General features: G+C 47.8%; 1 protein-coding gene and 1 long non-coding RNA gene across 4 annotated transcripts in view; one reads left to right on the top strand and one right to left on the bottom strand.

The window, feature by feature from the left end:
* The window catches only part of LCMT1 (leucine carboxyl methyltransferase 1), a 41,333-nt gene extending 20,109 nt beyond the window's left edge, over nucleotides 1-21,224 (top strand). For all 3 annotated transcript variants that reach the window (XM_042971504.1, XM_042971505.1, XM_042971506.1), the window contains 8 exons: nucleotides 3,958-4,034; nucleotides 6,528-6,589; nucleotides 7,755-7,857; nucleotides 11,605-11,725; nucleotides 15,513-15,614; nucleotides 16,708-16,799; nucleotides 18,741-18,838; nucleotides 21,014-21,224. In XM_042971504.1, the coding sequence (XP_042827438.1) occupies nucleotides 3,958-4,034; nucleotides 6,528-6,589; nucleotides 7,755-7,857; nucleotides 11,605-11,725; nucleotides 15,513-15,614; nucleotides 16,708-16,799; nucleotides 18,741-18,838; nucleotides 21,014-21,036 (678 nt within the window). In that variant the 3' untranslated portion in view covers nucleotides 21,037-21,224. The remainder of the gene's footprint in view (nucleotides 1-3,957; nucleotides 4,035-6,527; nucleotides 6,590-7,754; nucleotides 7,858-11,604; nucleotides 11,726-15,512; nucleotides 15,615-16,707; nucleotides 16,800-18,740; nucleotides 18,839-21,013) is intronic.
* On the bottom strand, nucleotides 1,589-4,031 carry LOC122234573. The gene is made up of 3 exons (XR_006212404.1): nucleotides 3,941-4,031; nucleotides 3,527-3,632; nucleotides 1,589-2,752 (listed from the first exon to the last, which is right to left on the bottom strand). It is a non-coding gene; the product is annotated as an uncharacterized LOC122234573 (long non-coding RNA).
* Nucleotides 21,225-22,730: the final 1,506 nt, after the last annotated feature.

Raw genomic sequence — 22,730 nt, 5'->3', positions numbered from 1 at the left:
GCATTTCCCCAGATTCTTGCAGAAGTACACCAAGATAAACTAGAGTGTGTGGGCCTAATGCGACCTGAGTGTGTATTTTGTCCCTCATCAGCTCACCCGATGAGGTCTTTGGTCATCGGTGCCCCCAGCGTCTCTCTCACTGAGGCGAGAAATCAGTGGCCTCAGCACAGCCTTAGTATTAACCGGTTGCCTCTGCATTCTTCATTCAGGATAAGATAGCTAACGTTTCTGAAGGGCGTGCACATCCACGACCTCGGGAATGAACATGAGAGCTCTGCAGGTGGGGGGGTGGTACCCAGACGGGGCAAGGCGGGCTCCGAGAGCTTGTGGCGTCCCCAGGTCGGACAGCCAGTGGCGCTGGAGCATGGAAGAAACAACGGACTGCAGTTCGTCCGCGTCCAGATTCCCTCCTTGTTCTCTCCAGAGAGCCCTGCGGCTGCTCGGGGGGTGGCGGGGGGGGGGGGCTCTTTGCTATAGGTCGGCGGTGCCTCTGGGCCTCAGAGAGCACAGCGTGGTGGAAGGAACTGGAAGAGAATGCGGTGGCAGAATGTGTGCGGTGTGAACAGAAGCCACGGGAGAAACTCCTCCTTTGGGCTTGACACCCTTTTCAACGTGGTCCCGTGGTTTGGTCTCTCCCCCCGCCGTGTAGGTGGGTTAATCGTTACTAAATCTGAGATTTTTATTTCTGAGCAAGGTACACTGAAGCTCGTGTGCCCCTTCCGAGGAAAAGGTCATCTGTCAGCAGTGAGGAAGGAGAATAGTGCAGGGTCTGAAAAATTTGGTGGAGTTTTTTCGTTTTGATAATGACATCAGTCTAAAGGGTTTTAAAAAACCTAAGTTTCTTTTTAGAAAACTGATGCTTGTTTGCTCTGTGGAGCAGGAGCTGAACGGGCCAAATTTAGGCTGCCACCTATGTTGGTAAATAAAGTTTTACTGCAACACAGCCAACTCCCAGTTCCTTCCATCTTCCCTGTGGCTGCTTTAGCCCTAGGGCAGCAGAGTGGAGAAGTCACAGCAGAGACTGGCTGTTTACAGCAAGTTCGCTGAGGCCTGTTTTTGAGCTCTACGTGCTTCTGTAAAAGAGGAGGGGAGATCTCGTCGGCTAGTCTTGTTGTCTGGTGCACCTTCCACCTGGGAGGGTCCCCTGGCTGCACCATTAGAGGCTTGGCTGTGGGTCACAGGCTCTTTGCTGCCGCTGGTGTGTGAGCTCGTTCTGTATGACGTCAGGCCCCAAGACCAGTCGAAGGGACAGTTGAAGGCTCCCACCTTCAAGCAGCGGGTGAGAGTAGGGTGCAGGAAAGCCAGTACAACCCCAGACAAAGAATAAAGGGTGAGTGAAACCCTTTAAGGGACCTCAGCTTCTTGGTGTCTCTTGAATCCTATTTCCACACGGCCAGAGGATCAAGGACGCAGGGGGTCAGTCTCAATATGGCAGCCTGTGCAGCGGTCGGCCACGTTGGATCTCCTTTGAGCCTACGGGATACTCTTCCTCATGGTTGTCCCCGGCTGCCCTCCGGTAGCTATGCACGGTCCTGCTTGCCTTCCATGCCTTCCATGCCTTCCATGCCTTCCATGCCTTCCATGCCTTCCATGCCTCCTGTGACATGCGAGCTACTGGCGAGTGGAGTGTCGGAAGGGCTCGGGGAATCCCAGAATAAAAAGTTGAAGCGTCATGTCCCACAGCCATTTGTTGCCCCTTTCCCAAAGGCAAGAAAGAAGATGTCTGTTCCTTAAAAGCTCCAGGTGTGCCTTTTGGAAGCTTTCCCTCCATGGTGACCCCTTAATCGGCATTCTTAAGAGGGCAAGTAGCTGATGAGTGGGAAAGCTTTTTAGAAAGTCAGAAGTCCTAGACGAGCTATAGGATCGTATGCTGTCCTGCATTTGCTTTTGTTCTCCAGGCCTTCTAGAATTTTAGCGTGTCCTTAACTTCATATCGTGTGAGCGAAATCCTTAGAGGGTGTTCTGGAATTTCCTAGCAAAAGTCATCTTCTCGTATGCTCTAAACGTTTCCTCCAAATATCTTCGGACAGCTTTTTACCCGGCCCTGCCCTACACACGGGCAGGGGAGCGCGGCAGCACCAAGAGAGAACGGTTGAGATTGGTGAGCATGTCTCTTCTGATGGGTCAGGAGACTGTCTTTGTCTCTGTCTTCCTGTCTCCCCCTTCCTCCCTCCCCCTTTGTCCCCCAGACCAGATCCCCTGAGATTTTCCAAGGGCTGAGGGGTAGCTGGCTCTCCCAGTTCTGACACTTGCCCTTAGGGGTCACCTCCTACTGGAAAATTCTTGCTTGTGATTGCAGCCCCCCCTGCCCCCCCTCCCCGCCCGTCATGCTGTCTTGGGGGCCGGCTCCCTCTCTGTCCCTGCTGTCCATCGCTCGTTACTGTGCACGTAAATGGTGTTCTGCGCAGTTGCTCAAGTCAGAAAGAGGGGTGTCATCCTCACCCCAGCTCTTCCTTAATCCCGGCCCACACCTGTGAGGCCCACCACCGGGTTCTGGGCACCAACAAGTGTCTTTTTCTTGGTCTTTCTTTCCACTTTAAGTAAGTGGCTCTGTACTTGTGGACTGTAAGTACAGGTGGATACGGAGGCATTAGAAGAGTGCTTTGGGGGGGCGCCGGGCAGGTCACCAGGTTGTGGAGCGCCTTGTTTCTTTCCCCAAGCCTCAGGGGCATCGGGAGCTGCTGCAGGCAACACGCAGGGTGTCTCTGAGAGTCCAGACAGCGGTGTCCTTACAGTGTGTGCAGTTGGCGAGCTGAGGAGGAGAGAATGCGTTCGTGAATACGCATCGGGGCTGAGGGATTGATTGGACGTGACAGAGAATGTGCTAGGATGGCCAGGGGGCCAAGGGGAGACCAGGCCGGGGATGCAGAAGGGGGAGCAGGGTCGTGTGTGTGTGTGTGTCTGTGTGTGTGTGTGTCTGTGTGTGTGTGTGTGTGTGTGTGTGTGCGTATCTGCCACGCTTTTTTACTGCAGCCCTCAGTAAAGATAAATGTACACCCCAGGCCAAGACCTAATTCTAAGTACCCATGTCAATAAGGTTTTTAAGTTTATTTATCTAACTTGAGAGAGAGAACCGGTGGGGGAAGGGCAGAGAGAGAAGGGGACAGAAGATCCAAAGCGGGCCCTGGCCCCTACGTGGGGCTCAAACTCACGAGCCGTGAGATCATGACCTGAGCCAATGTCAGACACTTAACCGACGGAGCCACCTCGGCGCCCCGTCCCCATGACAGTCAATGATAAAGGCACACACGTGGCACTTACTAAGGCAGGCCCCGTTCTGAGTGTCCCTTGTGTGTACTTATTTCCTCATTACTCCTCACAACCCCGTGAGGTGCTGTCCCTGTCTCTGCTTCGCAGAGGAGGGAAACTTGGCCCAGGTTGTGGAGTGACTTTGGGGCCTCGCGGCAGACAGGCGGTGGAGCTGGGATTCGAACCCCCGTCCCCTGCTCCAGAGCACCTGCCCTTTACTACCCGCTGCATCCTCCCCTCACAGAAAAAAGTAAACGTGTCACAAAACAGTACTCACCCCCACTGTGTGCGATGCTTCGGGATTTTTGCTGTTTTATTCCATTTTATCCCTCAAATGCTGGTCAGCATTGGTGTCCTGACCCTCTCTGATTCATCTCGATCTGCTTTTTGGAAAATTCTGTCAGGTCCTACTCCCCCAGCGCCTCCACGTACCCCCACCTCCATCCCAGGCACTGCTCCCCCAGTTCAGGTTCCCCGTGACTTCTTCCCTGGACAGCTGTGAACCCCTGACGCCCGTCCTCCATCCATTCCCCACGTGGAGACCACAGTAATCTGGAAAATACATCTCTGCCCATATCGTTCCTGGATGTCAAACCCTTAAGTGCCCTGATGCTCTTCGGGGCCTAGTACTCGCTCGGTACGTGAAGGTGGTCAGTAAATGTAGGAGTGAATACATAATTCTAAAGCTTACTGCGTGTTTTTCCTCAGGATGAAGATCTTCTCCCAAGTAAATATTTTGAAGTGGACTTTCCCATGATAGTCACGAGAAAGCTGCACAGCATCAAGTGAGTATGGCTTTGACTACAGGAGAGAGCCCGGCAGGATTCAGGGGCAGCGTTCAGGAGGTGGCCGGTCTGAACACCAGAGACCTCGTTTTAGGGGACTCTTCCCTTTTACCCCCTTCCCGCCTTCCTTCTGGCCCCAAGATCCCCATTCCAAACTGTCTTCAAAATGAAATGTCCCCTCCCTTGCAACTCTTCTGTCCGTTAACCTAATTTCTCTGAACACTTAATAGAAATGACCTATAGTGGTTTAATTTTAATCTGAAATTTAAAAAAGTGTTTTAATGTTTTATTTTTGAGAGGGGGGGGACAGAGTATGAGTGGGGGAGAGGCAGAGAGAGAGACAGAGACAGAATCCAAAGCAGGGCCCAGGCTCCGAGCTGTCAGCACAGAGTCCGATGTGGGGCTCGAACTCATGAACCGTGAGATCATGACCTGAGCCAAAGTTGGACACTTAACCGACTGAGCCAACCAGGCGCTCCAATAATCTGAATTTTTATGTGTGCTCCGGCTACTTCTGTATCTCCAGAGCGTAGAAAGGGGCCTGGCTCAGAGCAGATGTGTAGTAAATAGCGTTTGAATGAATAATGGGAGGCCAAACTGGCCATTTACTATATATGAGGTAGTATGGGGGCCACCCTGAGTCCATGTTTTAAGAATTCTGCAGTTATAGATGGCGAGTTTGTGAATCTTTGCTGAGAGCTTTTGTAGCACCATGTGAAATGCTTCACTCAGATGATCTCATTGAGTCCTCAGAGCCGACTCAGGAATGACATGCTTTTATTAGCAGTTGAGGAAACCAAAGCTCAAAGAAGTTAAGCTAATTTCCATAAGGTTACCTGTTGACAAAGGGGTAGAGCTGAAATTTAAACCCTGACCTCAAGCCCAAGGTCAGATTTTCTCAGTGGTTTTTAACGTATACTTCTTCCTCTTCTTTTTATTTTTTTAAAAATTTTATTTTAACGTTTATTCATTTTTGAGACACAGAGAGAGAGAGCATGAACAGGGGAGGGTCAGAGAAAGAGGGAGACACAGAATCTGAAACAGGCTCCAGGCTCTGAGCTGTCAGCACAGAGCCCGACGTGGGGCTTGAACTCACAGACCGCGAGATCATGATCTGAGCCGAAGTCAGACGCTTAACCGACTGAGCCACACAGGCGCCCCTTCTCCTTCTTTTTAAATTAGTCATTTAAACAAAATCTTAATTCTGACATTTAAAAAAAATTTTAGTGAACATTAAAACTTTCACCTTGTCCTTTAAAGATGTGTATTTCCCACAAGCTAGAAATAGTTTCCAAGTTTTTTTTCTAACTTACCCTATGGAATCAAGTTTTCCCCTTTTCCAAATACAAGATTGTATTACACGAAATGTGCATTTTATCTAAAAAAAATTTTTTTTAATATTTATTTATTTTCGAGAGAGGGAGACAGAGTGCAAGCTGGGGAGGGGCACAGAGACAGGGAGACACAAGAATCCGAAGCAAGCTCCAGGCTCTGAGCCGTCAGCACAGAGCTCAACGCAGGGCTCAAACTCACGAGCTGTGTGCGAGATCATGACCTGAGCCGAACGAAGTTGGATGCTCAACCGACTGACCACCCAGGCGCCCCATGTAGTGTGCATCTGAGATGCGCTATGGCATCTGACGCTGTGCAGCCACAGAATACGACCTAGCTTGTTAGGACACCAAGTCAAATAAGAGCAGGTGGGCTCTCACTTAAGCCTAGAGGAGGTTTCTGGGGTGAAAGATGTGTGTATGGTGGTTGCGATACTGAAATCGGCTCTCTGATGTCTAATTTTTTGCACATTCTGGAGGAGAGCAGAGTTATCACATAAATGTTACTGAACGTCAGGTCTGAGTAGGAATCGGTTTATTTAGTTGTCTGTGATTAATAATGGTTAAAATTTTTTTTTTAATTTTTTTTTTTTTAACGTTTATTTATTTTTGAGACAGAGAGAGACAGAACATGAATGGGGGAGGGTCAGAGAGAGGGAGACACAGAATCCGCAACAGGCTCCAGGCTCCGAGTTGTCAGCACAGAGCCTGACGCGGGGCTCGAACTCACGGACTGCGAGATCGTGACCTGAGCCGAAGTCGGCCGCTCAACTGACTGAGCCACCCAGGCGCCCCAATAACGGTTAAAATTTTTAATTGAGTGAGCAGAAGCGGGAAACGAGAGACGGCTTGGAAAACACTGGAACGTTTGGAGACACATCGCTAGCCTATCTTTGGCGATTTCTACGTCTTGAGTGTTTCATGATCAGTTTGTGACTTGATGTCAGATTCGGAGTGTAACGCTCACTGACGTACTCTGAGACCTGACCCACTGAATTTTTCATGTGTGTGCCTAGGGTCAGACGTGATTAAGCAGCAGGCCCTCTGGAGTCACCCTTGCTTTGAGCAGTAGCGGTACCTACTGGCCATTTCGGTAGTGGGTGTTTGCGTTTTTTCAGTAACTAAGCTACTTGACTCATTTCTCTTTCCCATCTTGCCATAGATACAAGCCTTTCTTACTACAACCCATTATAGAATTACATTCAGAGGACACACTGCAAATTGGCAAGTACCCTTAACCTAAGTAGTACAGTATGGGCTACCTCTCTGCTTTTCTTCCCCTTTCTTTTTAAAGATGGTGTGTGTGTGTGTGTGTGTGTGTGTGTGTGTGTGTGTGTGCGCGCGCGCGCGCGCGCGCACGTGTGCGTCTGAGTCTGCGCGTGTGTGCACATGACGTCATAGAGTGTATACTTCTGCATCACATCTACTGTGAAGGAACTTGAAACAATTGTTTGTATGGCCCCTCTTAGATGTCCATAGGTCCCAATCTGAAATCTTTTGAAAAACATTTCAGTGAGTTGCAAACATTTCAAATATAGGAACTTTTTCCCGAAAATCTTTCCTTGGAAAAATCCAGTCCGGCAGCCTCAGACCCTGACTCCTACATGGCTGCTTCGCTGAGGGGGAATGCACATCCCCACCAGTGTTGTCTCGTACCTGACCCGCTTCACCTGTTCCATTAGGTCCTTGGCCCCGGGGCTCAGTTTTTCCCTGTAAGTTTTCATTATGAGTGTTTCCAACAACTCTTTCCTCCCTTCTAAGCCTTTAAAACTAAGATCAAAAACACTCTTCCTGAATGTTCCATTGTGTTCAGTGTGTGTCTGACAGAGAAGTTCAAGGGGCTTATTAATAATTCAGGTCAGAAAACATGCTCAGAGAGGATGGCCTTAGATGGTAGGCACAGATAACACAGAAACGTCAGGCAACTAGACAGGCCTCTACTTCAGCACAGTGCCCTCGTCACGCTCCTAGTGAACAGACTCCCACAGAAAATAGTATCTCCCCCATCCTTTGTTTCCCTTGTACTTAACACTACTGTTAAGTAGGAAAAGCAGTTTTCAAAAGAAGAATTGGCCCTGTTTTCTTTTTTCTGTGTGATGTGTGTATGTATTTGTGTGACAGAAAATGTGCTTATGTTGTGTGTATGAGTTTATATTGTATGTATAGAAAAAAAGACTGGAATGTTCTATACCAAAACATTAATAGTTGGAAGATGTGATTTTCTTTCATTCCACCCTCCTCCTTCTTGATTTTTTTTTTCCTTTTTGGAGTGGGACATGTATTTCTGTAATGGAGAAAAAATAATTTAATTTTGAAAAAAAAAATCCATTGAAATGATCACCTCTGGATGAATTTCTGTTGAAATGATAATCTCTTCTTGGTTTTCCAGATGGACACCTGTTGGATTCAAAGAGATATGCCATTATTGGAGCAGATCTCCGAGATTTACCTGATCTCGAAGAGAAGCTAAAGAAATGTAACATGAATCCACAGTGAGATATTTTTTTAACCTCTTACGCGTTTGTGATTTCATGCGAATACGAAATAAGGTCAGGTGAAAGTGCACCATGATACCCGTGTTCCGTTTTTAATTCTGAAATGTTTATCATTTCATTGCTATGAGGGAGGTTTTCTAAGTCTTTGAGAAGCAATGTTTCTCCTGTTTTCACATCAGAATCACGTGTGTTGCTTTTATAACATACTGATGCCTAATACCATAAAGTTTGAGAGAAGATAATTATACGTATAGAAACCTATAACTGCAGGGCGCCTGGGTGGCTCAGTTGGTTAAGCGTCCAACTCTTGATTTCCGCTCAGGTCATGATCTCACGGTTGGTGAGATCGAGCCCCATGTCAGGCTTTGCGCTGACAGCTTGGAGATTATATTAAGTATGCGTGTGAAAGCAGTTAAACGGAAATTGGCGCATAAACTATAATCTGTAGATTATTACAGTTGCAGTGGTAACCAGCAGCAACCCGCTGCGCACGTAGAAACACACCATTTGGGCAAATGTGCTACATAGCCAGGGAAATAATCACTTACAAATCAGGAGAGCTCTTGGGATGCCTGCGTGGCTCAGTTGGTTAAGCATCCAACTTCTGATTTCGGCTCAGGTCGTGATCTCCTGGTTCATGAGATTGAGCCCCACATTGGGCTCTGTGCTGACAGAGCCTGCTTGGGATTCTCCCTCCCTCCCTCTCTGCTCCTCCCCTGCTTGCCCTCTGTCTCTCTCAAAATAAGTAAATAAACTTTAAAAAAATTAATCAGGGGAGCTCTTGATAGGGAAGTTTGCCTCACTTTTGGAGATCCACAAAATGGATAAGGAACAGCAGCTATCACAAGTATTAGAATTACATCCATAATTCTCTGGGGTTCATTTGTGCTCTGTGTTTTCCTCTGTGGGCTGTTTTTGCTTCGCTTAGATTTCTCTTCTGAAAAGTATTAATCCTGTTTTTAATATTGGCGATGGCTGCCTCTTAAAAATATATTGTAAACGTGTTTAACTTTTCATTTTAAAATAATTCAAATTTGTAAAAAAAGTTGCAAAAATTGTACAGGAAATTCCCACGTAGCCTTCTTCACCTGGCTTCCCCATGTGGTAATACCGTATGTAATAATCGGTGCCTTTTACATTATAAAGGTTTTTGGAGGGGCACCTGGGCAGCTCAGTCGGTTAAGCATCCGACTTCAGCTCAGTTCATGATCTCATGCTTCGTGGGTTCGAGCCCTACGTCAGGCTCTGTGCTGGCAGCTTGGAGCCTGGAGGCCTGGAGCCTGCTTCAGATCCTGTGTCTCACTCTCTCTGCCCCTCCCCTGCTTGTGCTCTGTCTCTCAAAAATAAATAAACATTTAAATAATTTTTTAAATAAATAAAAACGTTTTTGGAACTGTTTTTCTCTAATTACCAACCTATTGAGGTTTTGAAACTTTTTTTCCACTCACTCACTTTTTCTAATCATTTCTATTGATATAATCTGGGGTTTTAGACTTAGGTTAAAAAAAATTGCTTACTTTAAACTTCTTTTAAATGTTTTTCTTTCTGATTTTCAACTTCATGTGCAACTTGGACTTCATTGTCTATGCTCTGGATTTAGTTCTCTCATTCTTTGTACCATGACCCAGTTGGGTCCAGAGAGCATTTGTAGATATATACATACATATGTGTGTGTGTATGTATATACATATACATATATTTTTATTTTAGAGAGAGAGAAAGAGAGCATGTGCAAGTCAGGGAGAGGGGTAGAGAAAACGAGAGACAGATAAGATCCCAAGCAGGCTGTATGCTCAGCATGGAGCGCAACACAGGGCTCAATCCCACAACCCTGGGAAAATGACCTGAGCCGAAATCAAGAGTCAGATGCTCAACTGACTGAGGTACCCAGGCGCACCTGGATATATATTTTTAATTTCTTTTAATGTTTATTTATTTATTTTTTTTTAAATTTTTTTTTTTTAACGTTTATTTTATTTTTGAGATAGAGACAGAGCATGAACGGGGGAGGGGCAGAGAGAGAGGGAGACACAGAATTGGAAGCAGACTCCAGGCTCTGAGCCATCAGCCCAGAGCCCGACGCGGGGCTCGAACTCACGGACCGTGAGATCGTGACCTGAGCTGAAGTCGGACGCTTAACCGACTGAGCCACCCAGGCTCCCCAAATGTTTATTTATTTTTGAGAGAGAGTGCGAGCACGAGCTGGGGAGGAGCAGAGAGAAAGGGAGACACAGAATCCGAAGCAGGCTCCAGGCTCTGAGTGGTGAGCACAGAGCCCAATGTGGGGCTCGAACCCATGGACTGTGAGATTATGACTTGAGCTGAAGTTGGATGCTTAACCGACTGAGCCACCCAGGCACCCCTGGATGTATATTTTTAAGTCACTTGAGTTATACAACATTTCCTTGTCAAAAAAAGAAAAGAAAAAAAAAGGAAATCCTGATGAACAGTAACAGTGGATAGTCGGGACTGTCAGCTCAAAGCCAGCAGCACTTGTGGGTAGCCTTTCTCTCTAGCGATCATGAGTCCAGGCACTGAGTCTAACTGCATGGGTTACATTCTGACACTAACGTACACGATGTTCTTTTCAGCAAATCTCTTGGGTATTTTCAGTTCAGACAATTTACTTGTTTTGAAATTCCCCGCCAATAAAAATGGGCAAAAGTAACCTACTTGCTGTGTGAGAAAAATAGCAACCAGCCGTGAGGAACAGCAGCGTAAAGGGGCAGAGAAGGAGGAGGATCCAGTAAAGGAGTCAGAAGGAGCCGGAATAAATCAGCAGAGCTCACATGATTTAGGGCTGCCTGTGTTCCCTTCCAACTGTAAAGCGTTTAGAGATTTCTGTAGGAGTTTATTGCTTTTCCTGTTTCGTAATTTGTTCGTTACTTCGGGTCTGGTAACTCAGACCGCAGGCTAATGTGTCATTGGCTGAAGACTGTTCGTGTTGTTTTTAATTCTTGATGATAAAAGTTTGTGTAAGAAGAATTAGATTCCGTTAAAGGCATAGCAGTATTTCTGCATTTTATCAGTCAGCTTTTGATGTGTACCAAAATCTCTGCAGCCTCAGCGGTCTCGAACAACTCACAATTCAGAGCAGTTCACAAGTTGCTCGGGATTGTGTGAGGGGACCATTTGGACGGGGCTTAGCTGGGTGGTTCTTCCACTGGAGCCAGCTGCAGCTGAGGTCCCCTCGGGTTCACTCCTGTAGCTGAGGTCCCCTGGGGTTCCCTCCTATGTGGATGCCTCATTCTCAGGCACAGGGCCTCCCCTCCGATAGCAAGCCAGCTTGGGTTCATTGCCACACGGGTTCAGACTTCCTAGCAAGAGGGCAAGGGCCAACGTGCAAGTGATTTTCAGCTTCCGCTTGCGTCGTGTTTGCTACTGTTTTATTGGCCACAGCAAGTCACGGGCCTAACCCAGATTCCAGGGGAAGGGAACTAGACTGCCTCGGAGCAAGGGGTCTGCAGGGCCACCTCGTCACCATGTGCGGGCATGCCGGGGGAGAATTCGTAGCAAGCCAGACAAAACCTTGCTCAGTGCTCACGTTGTTACGGTCTGAAACTTTGGGTCACGACGGGGCTCTCCACCTCTTACCGCCCTGATAGTTGACGTGCTATCCGGGGCTTCTCCTCTTCCTGCGGTGTGCACGCCAGGGTTTTCCTGCCCTGCCAGCACTATCCGTGGCTTTCGTTAGAGTCCCGATTTGATGAATACATACTTATGTGCCTTTTTTCTTCTCTGAAGATTGCCGACACTGCTGATAACGGAATGTGTGCTGGTTTACATGACTCCGGAGCAGTCGGCCAACCTTCTCAAGTGGGCAGCTAACAGTTTTGAGACAGCTATGTTCATAAACTACGAACAGGTAAAAGGAAGCTCAAGACCTTTGCGTGCTGTATGCGTTCGCGTGGTGGCTAACCCTCTCTGAGCAACCTCAGTATAAATTTCCACTCACTCTTTTCCTTCCGCCTCTGGCCACACACACATCTCCTTTTTAATCGATTCTAGCAATTCCCAGCGCCCCTGATTTCTTAACTTCCTGCAAACTCGCAGCCAGGGTTTTTGGAACTTCTCTCTTGGCCTTTACAAAAACTTTGTAAAGTTCACATTTTACCGTTGTATTAATTATAGAGTCATAGACCGCGATGGAAGGAATTTTGGCTAACATATGGGTGTCAGGGTAGCAAACCCTGATTCCTTCCGAGGCAGGCAGCTGATGCAGTGGAGGAAGTTGGCCAGGTGTAAGGCAGACAGGAGTGCTGGGGACTCTGGTGAACCACAGTTCACCCCTGCTCAGTGCCACCTCGTTGTTCCCATGTGGACATGGGAGCCTGGAGTTGAGAACCCCCAATTTTTCAGGAGAAGCTACAGTGTAGAATTTTAATGTAAAATTCCTAATTTGTAAGATCCCCGAGTTTGGCCCGCTGGTTGCCTGTTTTTCTCTTGTGATGTGGTGGGAAGGGTTCTGTTTTAGAGCTTTGGAATTATTCAGCGTGGGTCCGAGCCCTGGCCCTGGCTCTTATGATTGGCCGGGTGCCCTTAGGCAGAATTGTAGGGTGGTTGGGAGTCCATGCTCTGGAGGTAGATTGCCTAGCTGTGTGACCTGGACAAGTTTCATAACCTCTCCGTGCTGTCTCTTTATCAGGAAAATGAGAATAATAACAGTCCTGACGTTAATAGGTTGTAGTGAGGAGTAAGCGAGTTAATTTGTACAAGAGCATTTTCAGGATTGCCCGGCTGCTGAGCAGGTATTAGCTGTGATTTGGATCTTTCTGAGCCCCAGGTCCTTGTTTTTGTTTTTGATTAAGTTTTTAAAGTTCTCTACTTATTTTGAGAGAGAGCATGAGCAGCGAAGGAGCGGAGTGGCGGTTGGGGGTGGGTGGAGAGAATCCCAAGCAGGCTCTGTGCTGGCAGCCTGGAGCCTGACGCGGGGCTTGATCCCACGAACTGTGAGATCGTGACTTGAGCCGAAATAAGGGTTGGATGGACGCTCAAGTAATTGAACCATCCCGGTGCCCCCGCCAGGGCTTTGTTTATAAAGGGATAACTTCTCTGGACTATTATGGGAGTTCATGAAATGATGTGTAGTGGGGGGCACGTGACTGAATACATGGCGCTAATTTTATTGCTTATTTCATTGTAACTTTATTGATTTTATTTTTTTCATCTCATTTTATTTTTAAATTCCATTACGGATGAGAGCAGTAAAGGCTTTGCCCCGTGTCACATAATTATGGACAGATCTACGGCTAGACCTTACCTTGGTTGACTTTCTCACCCCTTCATGCTCCAGGCCACATTCCCGTAGAGGTGGTTCTCGGTTGAGTTTTGTTCCTTCCCTCTGTGTAACTGGGGGCATTCCTCAGACTCAGTCTTCAGTCCTGGTGAGTGGACATAATGGTAGCTGGCCTCATCTGGCTTCTGTAAATCCTGGCAATCTGTCTTTGCTTGCAGGATACCAGGACTGGGGAAAATGAATTCTGCTTGCTTGCTTTTTTTAATTTATTTTATTTTTTTAGCGTTTGTTTATTTTTGAGAGAGAGAGAGCGCGCAAGCAGGGCAGGGATAGAGAGAGAGGGAGACACAGGGAGACTCCAGGCTCTGAACCGTCAGCACAGAGCCCGACGCGGGGCTCAAACTCACGAATTGTGAGATCGTGACCTGAGCCGAAGTCGGCCGCTTAACCGACTGAGCCACGTAGGTGCCCCTGAATTCTGCTTTGTTTTCACACATTGTGGGTGTTCACCCTGCTCTGTTCACCTTGTTTCATTCGTGCGCTCTCTTATTCAACATCATATAGCAATGGTGGATGAAGTGAATCTTGACCATGGACCCAGTCACTTGGGAGCAAGCCTGGGGATGTGTCCGTTTTCACTGAATTCCGCAATTTTCTAACAAATGCAAACCATCAGCCTCCTCAGGTGTACTAATTGCTCACATGCCTTCCATGATTTCCTAATCAGTATTTTAAAATAACAAAAATCACATGAATGATGAAAAAAAAATTTTTTTTTAATATTTATTTATTTTTTAGAGAGAAAGCAAGCAGGGGAGGGGTAGAGAGACAGACAGAATCCCAAGCAGGTTCCATGCTGTGAGCACAGAGCCCAGTGCGGGGCTCAAACCCACAAACTGTGAGATCATGACCTGAGCCAAAAATCAAGAGTCGGTCGCTTACCGACCGAGGCGCCCTGAGTGATGCAAATTTCAGTACTGATATAATAAGGGTAGCGAACTTGTAGAAGTTGCTTGCTATATAGCAGGCACCTTCCATGAGTGTGACCTGTATTAACCTACTTGTCACAGTAACCAGGGTGTGGCAGGTGTGGCCGGTGACGGGACCCAAGCACAGAGGGATTGGACAGCTTGCTGCCCACGGCCTCACGGCCTCACGGCTGGTAAGTTTCAGGCCAGGATTCAGACCCAGGCAGGAAGATGATGGAGCACGTGCTCACAGGCACCCAGTGTGACCATTCATGCCACGTAAGCCTCACACGTCCACCGAGAGAGAGTGATGCTGCTTCTTGCCTGCCACCGTTGTCACAGGAGCTCTGGGAATCATTTCGTATAGTAAACTGTTGACGTTTTGGGACAAAGTAATAATAGTGCGTGGTGTATTATGTATGTTTTGTGACATTTGTGCGTATAGATACGTTAATGGTTTTTTTGAAGTGGTAAATGGGGGGCACATGGGTGGCTCAGTCAGCTAAGCATCTGGTTTTGGCTCAGGTCATGATCTCACGGCTCATGAGTTCGAGCCCCACGTCGAGCTCTGGGTTCACAGCTCGGAGCCTGGAGCCTGCTTTGGATTCTGGGGTTCCCTCTCTCTCTGCCCCTCCCCTCGTTCATGCTCTGTCTCTCTCAAAAATGAATAAACATTGTAAGAAGGGGGTTTTAAATGGTTTCTCATTAGATAAGTAACACCACATGCAAAACTTCAAAAAAAAAAAAATCAAATAGTACAAAAGGGTATGCAGGGAAAGGTAAGTGTCTCTTCTACCCCAGACCTTAGTGAGTCCTCCAACCTGGGAAGCAACACTGCCAGATTCCAGAATTATTCTGTGCATATATAAATGTAGCTAGAGATTTTTTTTTCTTAAGGGCAGACAGGAGCATGTTATGCACATCCCTCTGTACTGTACTTTTTGAGTGTCTGTTATCTGACATTATTCCACATCTGTATCTGTGTATGTGTGTCTACGTCTGTACCTACATCTACTTGGATGTCCTTTTGCTGTTTTCATGGCAATGTGATATTTCATTAGACGACCATGCCACAACTGCTTTAACCCCAGCGGATGGGCATGTGAGTCCTTCCGTCATAGTTCCCGTTACACATCATGCTGCGGAGTAAACCCTCTTGCAGCTGGCGTGCACGTGGGAGTCTACCTGTGGAGCAGCCGGTCAGTGGTCTGACCGGCTCCCAGGCCGAGCACACACCGCCCGGTTGCCCCGCAGGGGGCGGCAGCAGACGACGCTCTCGTCAGCCCTGCGTGCCGTGCCCGCACCCGACTCCGTTGACTGCACTGGGTATTAGCAAACATCAGTAGCAAACATCAGCCTTGACGGCTCAGAAACAGAATACTGTTGTCTGATTTTGCGTATTCGAGAAGCCCTTCTGGCATTGCCCAGCCTCCTCTTTCCCTTCCCAGGTGAACATGGACGACCGGTTCGGACAGATCATGATCGAAAACCTGCGGAGGCGACAATGTGACCTGGCGGGAGTGGAGACCTGCAAGTCATTAGAGTCACAGGTCGGAGAGCAGGGCGGGGACATCCTTTGGTACCCTTTACCCCCCAGGGAAGGGCACACTCCCTTCTCAGATCAGAGAATGTGAGAAGCCCTGTCGAGTGCCCACCTGAACGGGCAGCTGGGGTTCCACGTGGCCCACTGGTTCGTCACGCTAAAGAGGTCCAAGACCTGGGCCGCCATCTTGGTTTGGAAAATACACATTCCCATTTCCCATACCCTATTATTACAGTTTTTCAGTATGCATATTTTCAAACAACATGAACGTAGAGGGAACAGTAGGACGAAAACCCATGTCCCATCAGCCAACTTTGGTGACTCACATCTTTCAATATTGTTTTATTTATCCCCATTTTTTGTCGGTGTTGTCATCGGAATATTTTAAGGCACATCCAGAGAGTATAGCATTACCCCCATAAATAGTTCCATGTGAATCTCCTACCAGTAAGCATTTTCTTCCCCCACCCCGGGATAATGGTAACATCATTATTGTACCTCACACAGCAGCCGAAACTCCTCCATAGCACCTACTCCACAGTCCGTGTTTGGATTTCCCCAGTTGTTTAAAAAAAAAAGAAAAAAATTCTATAGGTGGTGTGTTTGAAACAGGATCCGAACATGGTCCAAACTTTCTACTTGACACATCCCTTACGTTTCTTAGAATCTGTAATAGAGACTTTAAATATCTTTTATTTATTGTTTTTTTAGTTTGTTTGGTTTTTTTTCTTTTTCTTTTTCTTTTTTTATTTTTATTTTATTTTTTTGCTGAAGAGACACCACCCAGCCCTGCCCCTATTAAATAGGTGAGATTGTATATGTCTTATGTCACATTACCCCTCGAACGCATTCAAACACTCTTGCTCATGGAGAAGTTCCTACCTTTATTTCTCTTTAAATATACATTAGTGACTTCTCTCCCATGACAACAATGCATGTTCGGTGTAGAAAATTGGAAAAGAAAAAGAAGAAAGATGGGGGCCGGGATGGGCTTTTGAAAAAGGAGTCATCTAAGAGAAATTCTCATGTGCTCCAAGAGTGCCTTGGATTTGTACAACGGTGCCTCGTGCCTTCCCTTTTCTCTCCACTGTACATTCTAGAAAGAACGGCTCCTGTCGAATGGGTGGGAAACAGCATCAGCCGTCAACATGATGGAAGTCTACAGCAGATTGCCTCAAGCTGAAGCGAGCAGGTGTGGATTGGCGAGAGTTAGTTTCACGGCGAACAATTTTGATTGATTAAAGACATAACTGTCTTTTTTTTTTTTAATGTTTATTTTTGAGACAGAGAGAGATAGAGCATGAACGGGTGAGGGGCAGAGAGAGAGAGAGACACACAGAATCGAAAGCAGGCTCCAGGCTCCGAGCCATCAGCCCAGAGCCCGACGCGGGGCTCGAACTCACGGACCGCGAGATCGTGACCTGAGCTGAAGTCGGACGCTTAACCGACTGAGCCACCCAGGCGCCCCCATAACGGTCTTTAATGTAAACACAAACACAAAAGAAACCTCAAACCTCCAACCCTCACTAGATATATTTTGAACCATGTTAATCTGCTAATACAGGCTAAACCATAGCACCTTGAGAGGAACTCATTAGCCACTAACGGAGATAGGGTTTGTGCCAAAGCGGGTTATTTTGGTCAAAACGAGCAGTCACACCTGTCGCACTCCCAGAGCACCCTGTGCGGTGGCAATTCTGCACAATCCCTGTGTTTTGGAGGAGGGAGATGACATTGCCCAAGGGCTTCTGAGGGGGAAAAGTCTGCTTGCAGATTTTTTCTTTGAACTTATTTTTATTTTAAGAGAGAGAGCACGAGTGGGGAAGGGGCAGCGAGAGAGGGAGAGAGAGAATCCCAAGCCGGCTCTATGATGCCGGTGCAGAGTCCGAGGTGAGGGCCTTGAACACATGAACTGTGAGGTCGTGACCTGAGCCAAAATCAAGAGCCGGACGCTTAACCGTGCCTCCACGGTGCCTCTTTGTGTATATATTTTAAAGCTTATATTTAAATGCTCTTTTGAAAAAAATCATACAAGCACATGATAAAACAAAACAGAAGAAGACAATGTAGAGTACGAAGACCACCCTTCCATCCTGCTCCCCTCACCACGAGTCTCCCACCTTCTCTCAAGACACAAGTGCCCTTGCCTGTTCTTCCAGAAGTGAGCTACGCGTGTGGAAGCACGTATGTCCCCCACTTGCTCTTGACGTAGATAGTAGCGTACTCTGCACGTTATTTACTCTACAGTTTGCTTTTCGAATTCCACGGTGAGCCTTAGAGACTGTGCCAGGTCGGTGCACACAGACCCATCGCATTCTTTCAGATAGCTGCATATCCTCCAGCTGTGTGAGTGTGCCATAGCCTCTTGAACCCAGCTCTCCTCGGTTACAGCTGTGATGCAGCTGTGAGGCTGCAGTCAATATTCTGGAATGTACATCTTTGTACATATAGGGTAAACTCTTAAAGGCAGAACTGCTGAGTGGAAGGGTGTACATTTTAAATGTGGGGTGGGGGGGGCACCTGGCTGGCTCAGTCGGTAGAGCATGCAACTGACTCTTGATCTCAGGGTCGTGAGTTCAAGCCCCACATTGGGTGTGGGGCCTACTTAAAAAAAAAAGGAGGGCGCCTGGGTGGCTCAGTCCGTTGGGCATCCGACTTTGGCTCAGGTCATGATCTTGCAGTCCGTGAGTTTGAGCCCTGCGTCAGGCTCTGTGCTGACAGCTCAGAGCCTGGAGCCTGCTTTGGATTCTGTGTCTTCCTTTCTCTTTGTCCCTCTCCCTACTCTCACACTCCTCTCCTTCAAAAATAAACGTAAAAAAAATTTTTTTTTTTATTTAAAAAAAAATTATAAAAGGTTTTCTCATGACGTGTACCAGCGCTTTACATGGCAAGGAAATCTACCCTTTGTCATTTGTATACTAATATTTTTTTCTAGTTTCTCATTTGTCTTTTGACTTTGCTTATGGTATATTTTTGTACAACAAAAGTAAAATGGAACCATACCATATGCACTATTTCATAGCCTTCTTTCCTTTTAGTATAAATATGAACATCTTTCCATATCCCTAAACTTTCGGTCATCATGTTCATTTTCATTTGCATAAATTCATACTGTTTTTTATTCTCTCCCCAGAATAGAGTCACTTGAATTCCTGGATGAAATGGAGCTGCTCGAACAGCTCATGAAACATTACTGCCTTTGTTGGGCAAGCAAAGGAGGAAGTGAACTAGGTACGTGGTTTTACATCTGTTGATTGGACCTAGAAATGGGGACCTTTTTCTCTCCAAAGAATATAAGACATGCCTGGAAAAACTGGAGTATCGTATGTGTGTGTTCATGAGCCTATGCAGAAAACTAGCTGTTCCCTCCTCCGTGTTTTCATAGCACAGAAACCCGGTGAATTGTTCAAATAAGTCATGTGGACCACACTAACAAACCTACGACGCTTTAGCAGTCTCGTGGCATTTCCTCAGTTGGAAGGGAAAAGACCTTGAGAGTTGAAAGCAGTAATCTTAATAAAAGTAACCACTGTTTGTCTCGTTAATCACCTTATAACCAGGTTTGCTAGACATAACCTAGACACATATGAGGATATGTCCTCATCTGTGTCTCCAGCAAACCCTTGCAGCTGCGGGTCGAATTTCTCCCTCTTGCCTCTTTTTTATGTTTATTTTTGAGAGAGAGACAATGTGTGAGCAGGGAAGGGGAGAGAGAGAGGGAGACACAGAATCTGAAGCAGGCTCCAGGCTGAGAGCTGTTGGCACAAAGCCTGACGTGGGGCTTGAACCCATGAACCATAAGATCGTGACCCAAGCCGAGGTCAGACACTTAACTGACTGAGCCACTAGGCACCCCACCTCTTACCTCCTATGATTAAGGTGAAGTCCTCTAGCCTGGCAGAAGAAGGCTGTGGAGGGAGCATGGATCCTCGCCTCTGTGTTTCTTGTTTCCTCGGTCTTGACCCAGTTCCTCATTTACAAGGGGCCCATGTTGGTCTCGCTTCTTCTGGGGGGGTCATCCCCTAGGGCATCTCTCAGAGCCTCGTGGAGACCATGTTAGATCCCAGTTTTGGCCTTGATTGGAGTAGCCGCCCTTCAGACTTCCTGCAGAGGTCATCCTGCAGCCGGTCCGATGAAATACAGCCTGAGGCAGGGAGCCCACACGAAACACAGAACTTGACGGAGCGAGGGCAGAACTTTTCTCCTGTGCGAAAATCCCATGTTGATATGTAGCTGTCAGTCTTCCCCCTGGGGCTTATCATTCCAGTAGTTTATAAATTTACCGAGCAGTTCAGCCCAAAAAATCCTTTTAAAAGTGTCTTTTTATTTAGAATGATTTATGAGTGGGGTTTTATACTGTCATTCCCCTCCCCCCCCAATTTTAAAAACAACGTGATTCTTAGTAGACTTTGGAAGCTTCTAAAACGTAAGAGGAAAAGCTTCTAAAAGAAGAGGAAGATTGCCTGCGCGCCTGTCACTCAGAGACAACCCTAGTAGCTCTTTCCTTCCACTCTTTTTCTAGCTACGTGCTCTTTTTAGCAGAACTGACTTCCTGTGCTGTGTAACTTGGAGTCCTGATCTTCTCCATTTAGTATTATGACAGCTATCTCCCTTGCTGTGAAAAACTTGCACTGAGGATAATTTTAACAGCTTTATAAAAATTCTGTCCTGAGGCTATGTCCAGATTGACTCAGCTTTCCCACACTTTTGGAAACGTAGTTTGTCCGGAATACTGCGAAGCCGATTCTAGTTTTTATTTTTTATAATTTTTTAAATGTTTATTTATATTTGAGAGAGAGACACAGTGTGCGAGTTGCGGGGGGGGTGGGGGGAGGGGGCAGAGAGAGGCAGACACAGAATCCGAAGCAGGCTCCAGGCTCTGAGCTGTCAGCACAGAGCCTGATGCAGGGCTGGAACTCACAAGCGGTGAGATCATGACCTGAGCTGAAGTCGGACGACCAACCGACTGCCACCCAGGCGCCCCTGATTCTAGTTTTTATAAAGTTTTTTAATACACCGAACACCTCTGTGTCAGGGGCAGCTTTGTGACACGGGTGCTGTATTGTGTGAGGTGAAGAACCACCCCGTGTCCGCACTTGCTCAGAGTTCATTACTGAAAGGGTAGACTTTGGGCGTTACCTGCAGAGAGCCCGTGAGCTGTGACCGTGCTCTCTTAATCCCCTTGTCACCCCTGCACACGCAGCCTTGTCCAGTCTCTTGTTTCCTCGCGGCTGATCTCGTACCACGCCAGAGACCAGAGCTGCCACGACGAGGCGTGTGGCCCGTGCCCCCGAGCCGGTCGCCAGGGGCATGGGGTCCAGCAGGGCCTCGTCCTCCTGCCGCTGCCTGCTTTCTCTGCCCTACAGTGTGAGTCTGCTAACAGTATTGTGTGTTTCCCCTCCTCAGGTTTGAAGGAAATCACTTACTAATCTATTGGAAGCCCAGGCCGAGCTGGGAGCTGCTGCCACCAACCTTCCCAGAGTGGACTGGCCACGTTTCCTGGGCGGTGGCCAGCCCTGGGCTCGTCCCACACCCTGACAGACCTCACTTCCCAGGGCTGTCGCACCACCTGCTGTGCCCGTTGGCTTACCGTTTAAATAAATCTCTGTTGCCAGTTGCCTTTGGTCCTCTGCACTTGCTCGTGTGCTGCTCCCCTGGGAGGGCTCTGGTTCACCGCCACGTCAGCCAGAACCAAAGCTCCCGAATCTTCCTCCAGCCTTGGCTTGCTCCCTGTGAGTCAGACTCCGCTCAGACCCCAGCGTCCATTTGGGGGTTTATTCCCACGTGCTTGTGTTGTGGCAACTGATGTCACACCTGGCACCTTGACCTCGGCCTCCACCTCCAGCTGAGGCACGTGCCTGCCTGAGCCTATCTTGGTTATTGCAGCAGGCTGGGTGAAGGCCCCTGAAACGTCTGCTGCTGTCCCTTGAACCTGTGAATGTCTCACCTCATATGGCCAATGGGGTTCGCAGGTGCGATTAAGCTAAGGACCTTGACCGACATGGGGAGATTATCCAGGCGGGCCCAGTGCAGTCACAGGGTCCTTACAAGGGAAGGCGGGAGGGTGGGAGGAGAAGGAGGTGTGATGGTGGAGACAGAGAACAGCGGTGCACTTTGGAGATGAGGAAAGGGCAAAGCCGACAACGTAGGCGGCCGCTAGACGCTGGGAAGAGCAAGAAGACAGATTCTTGGAGCTTCCAGAAGGAATCAGTGTCGCTGACAACTTGAGCCCAGTGAAGCGGATTCCGAATTTCTGGCCTCTGGATCTGTAAGAGAATATTAGTGTTTGAGGCCACCAGTGTTTGAGTTTGTGCTGGTTTGTTACGGCAGCCACAGGATACTAATCCAGTTGTACAGACGAATAGGGCCCAGGAAGCCTCCCCAGTCAGGAAACAGAAGGTCTGTCCATGGCTATTGCCTGGGGCCGGGAACCTGAACCTGCACGTGCAGGACGGCAGCGAGGAAGCTGCTCCCCTTCCCACCTCCGGGATCTTTTGAGTCTTAAGAAATTCAAAGAGAACGGGGCGCCTGGGTTGCTCAGTCGGTTAAGCATCTGACTTCGGGTCAGGTCACGATCTCACAGTTTGTGGGATCAAGCCCTGCGTCGGGCTCTGTGCTGACAACTCAGAGCCTGGAGCCTGCTTTGGATTCTCTGCCCCTCCCCTGCTCAAGTGCTCTCTCTCTTTCTCAAAAATAAAGTTCAAGGGAAGCTCTCAGGCTGGTACTGGTATGTTCAAAAAAAAATTTTTTTTAATGTTTTTATTTATTTTTGAGAGAGAGCACAAGCCAGGGAGAGGCAGAGAGAGAGAGGGAGACACAGAATCCGAGGCAGGCTGCAAACTCTGAGCTGTCAGCACAGAGCCCGACGCGGGGTCCGGACCCACAAACCGTGAGATCATGACCTGAACTGAAGTCGGACGCCCACCCAACCAAGCCACCCAGGTGCTCCAGGTACCGGTGTGTTTTTAACACTTCTGTAACATTCATTAATCCAGTGGTTTTGAAGCTGTGGGACCAAGCCACGTGGTGAATCCATGTAATGGATCAAAACCACTATTTTAGAAAGATGCAGAATAGAATAGAAAATATCATAGCACATTACTAGTAGGAAAAGTGAGTATTG

This window comes from Panthera tigris, chromosome E3 (genome assembly GCF_018350195.1).
Source record: "Panthera tigris isolate Pti1 chromosome E3, P.tigris_Pti1_mat1.1, whole genome shotgun sequence".
NCBI classification, from domain to species: domain Eukaryota; kingdom Metazoa; phylum Chordata; class Mammalia; order Carnivora; family Felidae; genus Panthera; species Panthera tigris.
Note: the sequence above shows the minus strand (reverse complement) of the source record. Positions and strands in the feature narration are given on the sequence as shown.